Raw genomic sequence first — 12,215 nt, forward strand, 5'->3', positions numbered from 1 at the left:
CAGGATAAATAAAACCATATCATAGTTAAACTGCAGAAAACCAAGGACGAAGGGAAAATTCTTGAAAGAAGTGAAGAGGTTGGGGGGCAGGGAGGTTGGAGAAGTATGAACCTTACCTACAAAGGAAGAATGATAAGAATTGCAACAGACTTCTCAGAATCCAGGCAAGAAGAAAGTAAAGTGAAACGTCCAAAGTGTTGAAAGAAGAAAACCATCAACCTAGAATTAATGAAAAAGACACACTGAGGCATACATTTATATAACTCTGAAAGACAAGGATAAACTCTTACAAGCTTTCAGAGGAAAGACCAGCTGACTCAGAAAGTAAAGAGAAGTATATCTTAGCTTCAGATATCTCCGCTGCAGTGGTGAAAACAAAAAGACGATGAGATTAGGAGAAAAGAATTTCAATCCAGGAATCCCACACACAAATAAATTATCTTTCATGTGACAGACCCCAAACCAGATGCATTCAAATGAGCAGGGCCTCGGGGAATAAATCACCCTGGTAAGCTCTGCAGAGAAAACACTGAGGAGGTACCAACAAGCTGTCAAACAAATCTCAAGCAAGGGGAAAGTGAAGAGGAGGGGAAGGAGTGGGAAACAACAGATCTTGTTATTGATATGTGGTTACAACTAGATGGGTAATATTAACATGATTTGAAATGTATAACATAACGTTAAAGACCACCTCTTGAAACGGAAGAGATTCTCCATAAGGGAAGAGCCAGTAATAGACTGATAAATTAGCAAAATGAAGGAGTCTGGGTGTGGTGTGGGGTGGACGGGTGGATTAGGGCTTTCTAAGGTCATCCAAGAGCAGCTGGAGGAGAGGGAGCAGTAATCACTACACCAGGGAGTGGCCGAAGAGCAGTGAAGTAATCCTGATACGGTAGTAGATAGAGGCTCAGTTACAATATTCAGGAGTGGGGTTGGTAGCTATGAGAACTGAAAACCAGAAAACTATCAAATTCACAGAGAAGAAAAATGAAATAATGAGAAATTTTAACAAGGCAGAAAAAGTAAAGATTCCGAAAAAGTATAATAATATAAATTATGATACATATTATTATATTATATTCAAATAGAATATTTAGTAAACTAAGGTAGATACATAAAACCAAAATATGAATTGTTGCAGAAAATGTGAATTAATATATTTCTTATCTGTTATATTGGTCTAAAAAACCAAAATGTTGCCATTTGTTGTTTACAAAAATAAGTCTAAAACAAAGTGATAAAGAATGGTGGAACACGAAGAAATGGACAAAATATTAAAAGAAAATGCAAATAAAAGAGAAACAAGCATGGCCTTATTTATATCAGATTAAGTAGAATTTGCAGCCCTAAACTTTCAATGGGGCAAAGACAGATACCATATAATGATAAATAGTAAAATTAATCAAAGTTTAAGTCAAATCTGCATGTATCTAAATAAAGGAAAAACTGCTACAATTACAAGGTAATCTGGTTAAAGAAAACAAATCACAATTACAGTGAGACATAATCTCTCTCAATAAGAACTATCCAGTGGAGTTTATTTAACTTTCATGTTCGGGTAGCTAATAATGACAGCAAAAATTCATTGGGCACTTATTTAGAAGAGTACTTTTCAAAGAATATTTTAAATATACATTATCTCATATTCAGGACAAACCTATAACGTGAATAGTATTTTTCCCCATTTAACAGATAAGAAAATTGAGGCAGAAAAAGATTACCCAACTTCCCAAGGTCATCCTAAATTGGAACCAGGTCATTGACAATAAAGCTCCACTTACAATTATTATGTAATTCTGTGCTTTCGGAGAAACTAAGTTCTACAGATCAGAGGTTTTACAAGCTACTCTGTGTAATTATGACCTATAAAACCAAAATGAAAAAAAATCTTACCGAAAAGCCATTAACTCATAAAATGAGACATTCTCCAAATCAAAAACTTTAGATCAAAGAAAAGTAACCAACATCCAAATTACTACTTTCCTAGAAAGAAACAAAGGTGGAATTCATTACATGAAAACTTAAGAGCTACAACTAAAGCCATCACAGAGAAAACTTATTTTTAATTTATTTTTAAAACAAAGGCTGAAAATAATTATGAACTTTATATTTAGCTAAAAGAAATATGAAAAATAAAAACAAACCAAAGAAAACATGAAAAAATAAGGATAAAATCTAAAATTAATAAAATTAAAATAAAGTCAAAATTAATGAGGAAGACTGAAACTGAAAGCCTTTTTTTAGTATGTCCCATAAAATGAGCAAAATTTGGGAGAAAAAAGTGGGAAAGTGGGAACAAATATACAACAGAGCTGAGAAAAGGCATATATCCACAAAGATGCAAGAACAGTAAAATTATAGGAGAATCATATGTGGCATTTCACAGCAATAATTTTCAGAACATAGAGGAGAAAACATTGTTTACCAGCAAAATTTTAACAAAATTGATTCCCAAAGAAGATCATCAGACCAATAATTAAACATGAGATTTGCAAATCCATTGATGATATAAAAACCAGGAGGACTAGAAATCTTTCCCCAGCCTTTCAAAAGGAGGTAAGTCACAATGTCATACACTGTTCCACAGAACATGGAGAGCTCCCAAATCATTAGTGAACTACGAGAATCTTAATACCAAAACCTTACAAAGTAGTACAACAACAACAAAACATAGGACAATTTCTCTTATAATGCTGAAGCAAGTATTCCTAATAAAATATTAGTTCAGGAGTATATTATAAAAACAATATATCACAACCCACTGGACTATGCAGTGGCTTTCTGTTGTTCACAGTGGACTTTCCACATAAAACATAGGGAATGCTCAATAAATTTTTTTAAATAAATGAAAGACCAAGACAGGTTTATTCCAATAATGTAAGGCCAGTTCAACAATAGGAAGCTTAAGCACCACGAGTCATTATATCAAAACATTAATCTGAGACACAAGATGAAAATCACTAGCTGATGGGCAATTAGATGCAACTTTTAAATTATGTGTTAGCAATAACCATTTAGTAATGGAAATGGAAGAAAAAAACCGTTTGGGAATAATGAAAATGATAAATAGCTAGAAAGGTATATGATTTGGGTCAAAAATCATTTGAAATGTAAGGAAAGAAATCACAGCTGTGATAGGACTTACATTCAGAAGATATAAAGAACTCTCACAACTCAATAATAAAAAGACAAATAACTCAATTAAAAAATGGGCAAAGCGGGGTCAGCCCTGTAGTGTAGTGGTTAAGTTCGGCGCACTCTGCTTTGGCAGCCCAGGTTCATGGGTTCGGATCCCCAGAACGGACTTATATCACTCATCAGCTGTGCTGTGGTGGCAACCCACGTATACAAAGTGGAGGAAGATTGGCACAGATTGTTAGCTCAGGGCTAATCTTCCTCAAAAGTAAAATAAAAATAAAAAGTGGGCAAAGGTTTTTAACAGCCAGTTCTCCAAAGAACATACACAAATGACCAATAAGCACATGAAAAAATGCTCAACATCATTAGTCATTAGGGAAATGTAATCAAAACCACAATCAGATTCCACTTCACACCCACCAGAATGGCTACAATTAAAAGGATAGACAATAAGAAATATTGGCAAGGAAGTGGAGAAATTAGAACCCTCAGGTATTGCTGGTGGGAATATAAAAAAGTGCATTCACCAGAGAAAACTGTAGAGTGTGTGAGATGAGAAGTGCTATGTTAAAAAAACAAAGTGGACCAAGGTAAGGAGGATGGGAACACTGGGGGTTAGTGGAGCAATTTTAAGCTGGGAGTCTGTGTAGACCTCAGTGAGTAATGACACTTGAGCAAGGAGGAGAGGGAGTGAGCCACCAGTTTCCCTGGGGAAAGTGCACTCCAGGCAGAGGGTAATTTGGTACAAGGATGAAAGTGGCATTGTGCCTGGTATGTTTCGAGAAGAGCAAGAAGATAAGCAGGGATGGAGCAGAGTGATCAAAGAGCTAAGGAAGTGAGATTGGAGAAATAAGGGCCACATAACCCACTCTAAGAACGCTGGCTTTTACACAGAGAAAAATGTAGATGTTGAGCAGAGGAGTGACACAGAATAACCTGACTCATGTTCTACAACGAACACTCTGGGTAATATGCTCAGGGGCCAGGCTTGAGCAGCAGCGAGGCCTGCTCCGTGACTATTCCCATAATCCAGAGAAGACAAGACCAATTACCCTGGCCTGGTCTTGGTAACTACAGTGGAGAGGATCAGAAGAGGTCAGACTCTAGATTAGATATAGGGCCCAGGGTGTTTTGCAACCAGTAAGAATATGGAGCATGAGGGATAAAAAACAAGTCAAAAAGATTCCAGGGCCAGCCCCGTGGCCAAGTGGTTAAGTTCATGTGCTCTGCTTCAGCGGACCAGGGCTTCATGGGTTTGGATCCTGGGCATGGACCTAGCACCACTCATCAGGCCATGCTGAGGCGGCATCCCACAAATCAGCCAGAACAACCCACAACTAGAATATACAACTATCTACTGGGCAGCTTTGGGGAGAAGAAGAAGAAGAAAAAAAAAGATTCCAAAGGGTCTGCTACTAAACAAGAAGGAGAAGGCTCCCAAGGCAGTAGGTTTGGGAGGGGGTGCCCAGGAGGTAAGTTTTAGTCATGATGATTTGAGTCTACTAAACATTCAAGTGGAGATATAGAGGACAGTTAGATATACGCATCTCAAGTGCAGGAAGACATCTGTGCACCAGAGATTATCAGAAGTGGTCAGGCCACAAACAGTACTGATGAGAACACATGAAATCACCAAGGGAGGGCCTCAGACAGTGAAAGGACGAGCCCCAAGGACTTTGCTCTGGGGCACACCAACATTCAGAGATAGGAAGAAACGGAGGAATCAGCAAACAATGAGAGAGAAGGGAAATTAAGCAAATGTGGAAGCCAAGTGAATAAAGTGAATCAGAAGGAAAAAGTAACCAATGGTGTCAAATGTGGCTAAAGGGTCAAGTAAGACAGAGACTGAGACTTCACCACTGGATTTAGCAATGGAGGTCACTGTTGACCTTGACTAAAATATTAAGGGGTGGGATAGGGTTTTAAGCCTTTAGTTCCTATCAAGATGCTAAATTAGCACCATTGCTGGCTTCCTCCCTGAGGAGCAACCCAAGGAGAAAGAGAGCCAGAAAGCAAAGTGAACTCTGAGCAACCCTTGGTGTGACTGCGGTTATCTGAACTGGTGTGTGTGAGCTGTGCTTTGCCCTGGAACAAAAAGGATCTGCTCCCAGCTGGGGACGACAAATGGCAAACTGGGAAGAAACAACTACAACTTATATCATGTTCTAAAGGATAATTTCACTAATATAAAGAAATTAAATCTATAACTTAAAAACTTTCCATAAAGAAAATCTAGACCCTGGATAAACTAACTGGTGAATTTTTACAAACAATTAAGGAATAAATAACACCAATCTTTACACAAAAACACTTCTAGAGAATAGACAATGAGGAAACACTTAACATGTTTCTTTGAGGTCTGTATGAAATTGACATAAAACCTGACAAAGACATTATAAGAAAAGAAAATAGTCTCTCTCACGACAAAGACAAAACTCCTAAAAAATTTATCATGAAATATATTTAAACATGATAGAATATCAAGCCCAAGTGGGATTTTTCCTAGAAAATAGGCTGGTTTAACACCTGAAAACCAAAACATTAATAGGATTACCTCAATCAACATGTTAAATACAGGAGAGAACCATATAATCATCCTAATATTTAAATTCGACACCCATTAGATGATAAAAACTCTCAGCAAACCACAAATAGAATGAAACTTCCTGAAGAATATCTACCAAAAAACTTACAGCAAACATCATGCTAAATGACAAAATATTAAAAAGTTTCCCTGAGACTGGAAAGAAAACAAAAATGTACTATTTCTATGCCATGGTACATTAGAGCTCCTAGCCACAGCAATAAAGAAAGAAAAAGAAATAAAAGCTTAAAAATGGATTAAAAAGGGGGGCTGGTCCCATGGCCAAGTGGTTAAGTTCATGTGCTCTGCTTCGGTGGTCCAGGATTCGCCAGTTCAGATCCTGTGCACAGACCTGTACACTGCTTATCAAGCCATGCTGTGGTGGCATCCCACATAGAAGAGCTAGAATGACCTACAACTAGGATATACAACTATGTACTGGGGCTTTGGGGAGGAAAAAAAGTGGATTAAAAAGGAAGAAACATCCATATAATATAATTGTATGGGTAGAAAACCCAAAATAATCTACAGATAAACTATTAGAGTTAATAAATGGTAAGGTCACTGAAAACAAGTTCAATATAGAAAAATCAACTATATTTCTATCTACTAGCAACTCTAAACAGGGAAGAAAAATTTTCAACTACGTAAGAATAAATCTAACAAAAGAAGTACAAGACATACACATGGAAATTATCGAACATTGCTGAGAAATATTAAAGACGACATAAGTAAGTGGAGAAAAACAGCACATTCATGGATTGAAAATTCAAGTTAATATTAATATGACCAGTCTCCCAGATTGATCTATAATAGATTGATTGCAATACCAAATTCCAGCAGATTCATGGAGGAGGGGGTTGGACAAGATGATTATAAAGTTTATACGGAAATACAAAGGACTTAAGGTAGCCAAGGCAAATCTTGAAGAACAAAAGCAGAAAATTTATATCCACAGATACGAATACTTTTTATAAAGCTGCAATAATAAGGGCAGGTGTATTGGCATGAGGTTACACAAAGAGACAACTGCAGCAGAAACAAGAATCCACAAAGACGGGGGGCTGGCCCCGTGGCCGAGTGGTTAAGTTCACGTGCTCTGCTTCAGCGGCCCAGGGTTTCGCCAGTTCAAATCCTGGGTGCAGACATGGCACCACTCATCAGGCCATGCTGAGGTGGCATCCCACATGCCACAACTAGAAGGACTCACAACTAAAAATACACAACTATGTACCGGGGGGCTTTGAGGAGAAAAAGGAAAAATAGAATCTTTAAAAACTAATAACAATTTTAAAAATTTAAAAATTAAAAAAAAAAAGAATCCACGAAGAGACATACATATTTGGTCACCTGATTTTCGACAAAGACACCACTGCAATTTTGTTGGGAAAGAAAAGTTTTTTCAATAAATAGTACTGTGGGAAGTGGATAGCTATAGCTCATACCAAAAAATAAAAAGATATATACATATATGTATATACATAAAATTCTAAATGGATCATAGACTTAAATGTGAAGGCTAAAACAATTCGAGCTTTTAGAACAAAAACATAGGAGAATTCCTTTATGACTTTGCGTTAGGCAAAGATTTTTTTAAATAGGACAAAAAGTGCACTAACCATTAAAAAAAGATTGATAAATTGGACTTAAAATTCACACCAAGCCTCAGACTCAAAGAGGATATTTGCAGTACATATATCTGACAAAGGACTCATATCTAGAACATATAAAGAATTCCTACAAGTTAATACAGCAGAGAAAAACTATCATTTTTTTTAATGAACAAGATTGGAACATGCACTTCAAAAAAAAAGATATCAAAATAGTGAGGAAACATGAAAAGATGTTCAACATCATTGGTCATCAAAAAAGTGCAAATCAAAACCACAATAAGACAGCACTACACTTACCCACTGAACACTGAAAAAGAAGAAAGAAAATAAAGGAAATCCTCACAAACAATATCAAATGCCGACAAGGCTATGGGGCAACAGGACCTCTCACATACGGCTGGCAGGAGTGTCAAGCTGCACACCTACTGTGTCAAACCGTTTGGCAGAAATCTATCAAAGCCAAACACATACACGTGCTATGACCCACCAATTCCACTCCTGGGTTTATACCCCTCAGAATCAAGTGCACATGTATACCAAAAGACATGTATAAAAGCCAGAATTAGAAACAGCCCAAACATCCATCCAGAGCACAATGGATAAACTGTGGTATGTTCATACAATGGGAAAAAACCAAACCACTGCTACACGTGGAAGATTTCACAAACACAATGCTGAGTAAAAGAAGTCAGACACAAAAGAATATATAACCCATGCTTCTATTTAGATGAAGTTTAAAATGAGGCAAAACTAATATATGATAATAGAAGTCAAAGTCTCCCTCGAGGGAGAGTGGGCAAGTACCATTTGGGAAACAACACAAGGAAGCCTTCTACAGTACAGAAAATGTCCCTTATCTTGATCTGGGTGATAACTATCCAGATGCAGAACATATGAAAAATTCATCAAGTTGTACCCTTAGGATTTGTGCAACTTACTTCAATTGCAAAAGAAGAAAGAAATATTAGCAACTTAAAAGTAATAAGATTTGATCACTGATTGGATGTATAGGTAGCTGGTAAAAGACAGCACTTAGAATAAATGCCACGTCTGTCACCTGGTTGATGGGCTGGCTGACGGTAACATTTGATGATCACATATCAGAAATAAAGAAGAAGGGTGGAGTGCTGTTAATAACAACTTTCCTTCGGGATCTGTAGAGTTTGGAAGGCCTTCAGAAGAGCTATACAAAGATGTTCAGCAGAGAGTTGGCCATTAGGGCCTAAGATAGGGGAGAGCCAGATTCAAGCACCCCAGCGAACGGTGCATCCCCAAAGAGGAGAAGAGATCAGCCAGCAAGACCAGGAGAGTGAGGACAACAGGAGAGCAATAACGGACACCTTGGAAGAAGCAAAAATAAGAGGCAAGAAGAGGAAAAAGACTCCATCGAGAAAACAGAAAAACAATAATCACAGAGGGAGGAATAGACCAGAAACCAACTGAGAAGACTTTCTAGGAGACTGGCCATGAGCATCAACTGGACAGAATGCTCAATTTTGGCAACTACTAAAGTATCCATGACATTTGCCATAATAAGGTCACTGGTATCACTTACCAGACAGATCCAGCAAGTGATGTGGTTTGACATGTGGAAGGGAAATAGGGAAACATTTGCCAGAAAATACCCATCTGCTACACAATCTATACGCAATATTAAAGGAGATATCTGAAGGTGATATAACCCATGCTTTCTTGCAGATATCCCAGGTTCTACACCTGGATCAAGCAGGACCATCAGAAAGAGGTCCACGGGACCACGGTGTTTCAGCCCCTTAGAAACCTGTATTGACTGAGTTCTCTTTGGCACAAAGTGTCCTGCTTCCCCTAAGGAACGATTACAAGCAGCAGGCTGCATTGGTTTCCAGTAGTCACTGAAAGATAATTTATTATGTTATCTCCAGGAAGACCAGGAAAGAAACATTGTTTAGAATTCTTAATGTCTCTTGAGTAATTTGCATGAAGATTTCTTTAAGGGCCAATGCAAATCACCTAACAGAGAATGTTTGCATTTTTGCTATGAACATCAGAAAAATCAGACAAATTTGCCTGATGATAGCATAGTATAGCATAGTAATAGTATAGAACTTGCATATTTCTGCGTTACCACTTTACCTGATATTGTGTGCTCCTGTATATTTTCCCTGAAGTTGATTTTCATGTATTCTTATATATTCATTCTCACCTGACCCTTAAAAGCCTCACACAAGACATTATAAACGAAGTAGGGAAAAAACAATAAACAATTTACCTGAGATTTGTTCATCTTCTGTGGGTCTAGGAAACGTGTAGAGAAGTACAAAGGTGGAGCTGGGAGAGAAGAAAGAACGGATTACAAGAGATCTGAACTGCCTTGTACCTCATGGATTCTCCTGCCTAGAGAGTTCCACTTGCTAGCCGAATAAAATATCCTTCCGTCAGAGAACATCCTTTGGTTCTTAACCACCTTGGCAGTAGTTTCTCAGTCTTCGGAGAGAAACTGGTTTTGACTGAACTGTGTCTGAAAACCTACTGCCTAGGCGAGTAATGAACGAGATGACCCACACATTCACCTTCTCTGGCTCAGTGGTTTTCATCTTTCATGCTAGGCAGACATGGGTAATCCAGGGAGCTTTTTCCTGCATTACCTTCTAAGTCTGTGAAGTCAGGATGGAGAAAGCACCCACATCTCTCAAAGCTGCATGTAGTAAGGGGCAGGATGTGAGGGCCCCTGAGGATCTGGAAAAACTGAAGAATCTGAAAGAAGTCAAAGGCTGTTAGGGAGGTCTGAGAATTTTCTTAGTGGTGGGGGAATTTCTTTCCCCCAGACCATACTCTCTCAAACCCTCAAATGAAGCAACACTTCCTGGGCAGACTTGCCCCTTGCCTTAGCTCCAGCTCACCTCCCCTGAAACTTGGTTCAAACCTCAGGTTGTCACAGTTTGAAGGATGGCTTGCGGGAGCACAAGGATCTCATACCGCTAATAGCCATTGCAAATCTAGGGTCTGCTCTTTCTCCGGCCTTGCTGCTCCTCTGCTCTGCAGGCCCCGTGGGAGGTCTCCTTTCAGATGGGCCATCTTCCAGGTGGGATTCCTCTTTACCTCACAAGGTCACCTTTGTTCTGTGGGGACCTGAAATTGGCCACCCCAAGATGTGTCTCTTTGGCATCAGGATTATTTGAGGCTGATTGCTTTTGATAAACTGGGACAGGGAAGGAGGCTCTGAGGAATGGAACTTGCCCTTCCTTAGGACACATTTACATTTGTAAGGTAAATCTCTATCTGTAAAAGCTGCCTCCCTCTCTGTACCAGGAAGAAGAAAGGAGATGACCTTCTCTCTAAAAACTCTTAATCAATACCAAAGGCAAGGACTTAAAATCTGCATTTTATTGTGCTAGTCTGGTAACCTCCTGTAACTGACTTCCCTCCCCCTCCCAACCCAACGTTGGCATCTCCTTAAAGATTAAGCATCTTTCTTTAGGCTGGGAACCGATTGCGGCGCTCATCTGTGACCCCCCCCCCCCCCCCCAGCCCGCGGCAACACACCTGCCACCCCGCGGCGTTCACTGGGACAGCAGACCTATCTGTCGTTTCCATCAAGCGCTGTGCTGACAGAGCAGCCTCATGACTATTGTAAAAGGGACATTTCAATCATATGTGAAACACCCCGTTTGGGGGTATATAACCACTCTGTGTACCCCACTTCTACGGTGCCCTTTCTTCCTTTGGAAAGAAAGGCCCCGGGCCATGGTTCCTCATAAAGCTTTGTTTAATTTTCTCTTGCTATTCTGTCTCATGTGAATTTAATTCGTTCTCCGGCCAGACGAACCCACATTTGGGGAGAGGAAATGTCCTCCTCCCCTACAGTTCCTAGGACCCAGGACCTGAACCTTGGGGACAAAATCATTTTAGTTGTAACCTACATGATGGCCCCAAACCTTGGAACTCCCTATGCCCCACAATTTCGGGCTAGACCTACAAAAAACTCAAATGAGAAGGACTGAGGACACACAGGCTAAAGAGTCAGATCAGGCCCAGAACTAACCATCATGAAATGTGACCCAAAAGCCCTGAAAACACACCAAGAATCCCCAAAATACAAGCGCCCCGTGATAAAACGGGGTTCACATTATACTTGACGGCAATGTCCCTTGGCTCAGGGCTGGGACGGATATAACGATGGATTTAGGCAGAATCGTTTTTTATAAAGCAGGCAGATGTGGATGTGCCTCTCAGCGCCGTCTCCCATGAGCTGTGTGGTCTGGAGGCAGTCGCTGGCCCGACTGTCCGTTTCCTAATCAGAGCGAGAAGGCGCAGACTCCCTGCTGTCCTCACTGAGTGAGCGGCAGCCGCCAAACTGGAGCCGTCAACACTACCGCCACCCGCAGGCGCCAGTCGGCGCACAAGCGCCGAGCCGGGACAGGACAAACCCACCGCTGCCGCTCCACCTGACTAGGATCGGAGGCCCGGCCCCGCCCCGCCCTCCCGCAGGCTCGGCCCCGCCCCGCCGCAGGCTCGGCCCCGCCCCCCGCTGTCTCGGCCCCAGCCCCACGAAGGCTCGGCCGTCTGCGCTAGGGCCGCGCCCCGACCACGCTCCAGTAGCCTCCGCCGCACCCAGACGTAGGCCGTGGGCCTAGCGGCGCATGCGCCAGAGCGCTCGTTCCCGGCCCCTGCACAGTGCGCGCCGCAGACCGGGAGGGGCGTTTCCCATCAGGCCTCGCGGCAAAAGCCACCCTCTCCCACCCCCACCCCCCACCCCGGAGCGGGCGGTGGGGCCCGAGCCGCGTAGGCGGGAACGGCGGCAGGGGAGGAGAGCTTTCCGTGCTAGGCCAGACTCTGACGCCGGCGAAAGAACGGAGAGGAAACCGGCAGTGCAGACATTAAGAAAACGAGCCCCGTAAGAG

General features: G+C 41.0%; 1 protein-coding gene across 5 annotated transcripts in view; it reads right to left on the bottom strand.

The window, feature by feature from the left end:
* LOC103550632 (zinc finger protein 248) overlaps nt 1-11,966 on the bottom strand; it is a 77,604-nt gene extending 65,638 nt beyond the window's left edge. The window contains exons 1-4 of one of the 5 annotated variants that reach the window (XM_070567970.1): nt 11,447-11,966; nt 10,858-10,939; nt 9,960-10,068; nt 9,584-9,642 (exon numbers count right to left, since the gene is read on the bottom strand). In XM_070567970.1, the coding sequence (XP_070424071.1) occupies nt 9,584-9,642; nt 9,960-10,068; nt 10,858-10,908 (219 nt within the window). In that variant the 5' untranslated portion in view covers nt 10,909-10,939; nt 11,447-11,966. Of the gene's footprint in view, nt 1-9,583; nt 9,643-9,959; nt 10,069-10,857 lie in introns of all 5 variants that reach the window. The other 4 variants (XM_070567951.1, XM_070567961.1, XM_070567980.1 and 1 more) reach the window with 4 other exon arrangements.
* Between the last annotated feature and the right edge of the window lie 249 nt (nt 11,967-12,215).

This window comes from Equus przewalskii, chromosome 1 (genome assembly GCF_037783145.1).
Source record: "Equus przewalskii isolate Varuska chromosome 1, EquPr2, whole genome shotgun sequence".
Lineage (NCBI taxonomy): Eukaryota > Metazoa > Chordata > Mammalia > Perissodactyla > Equidae > Equus > Equus przewalskii.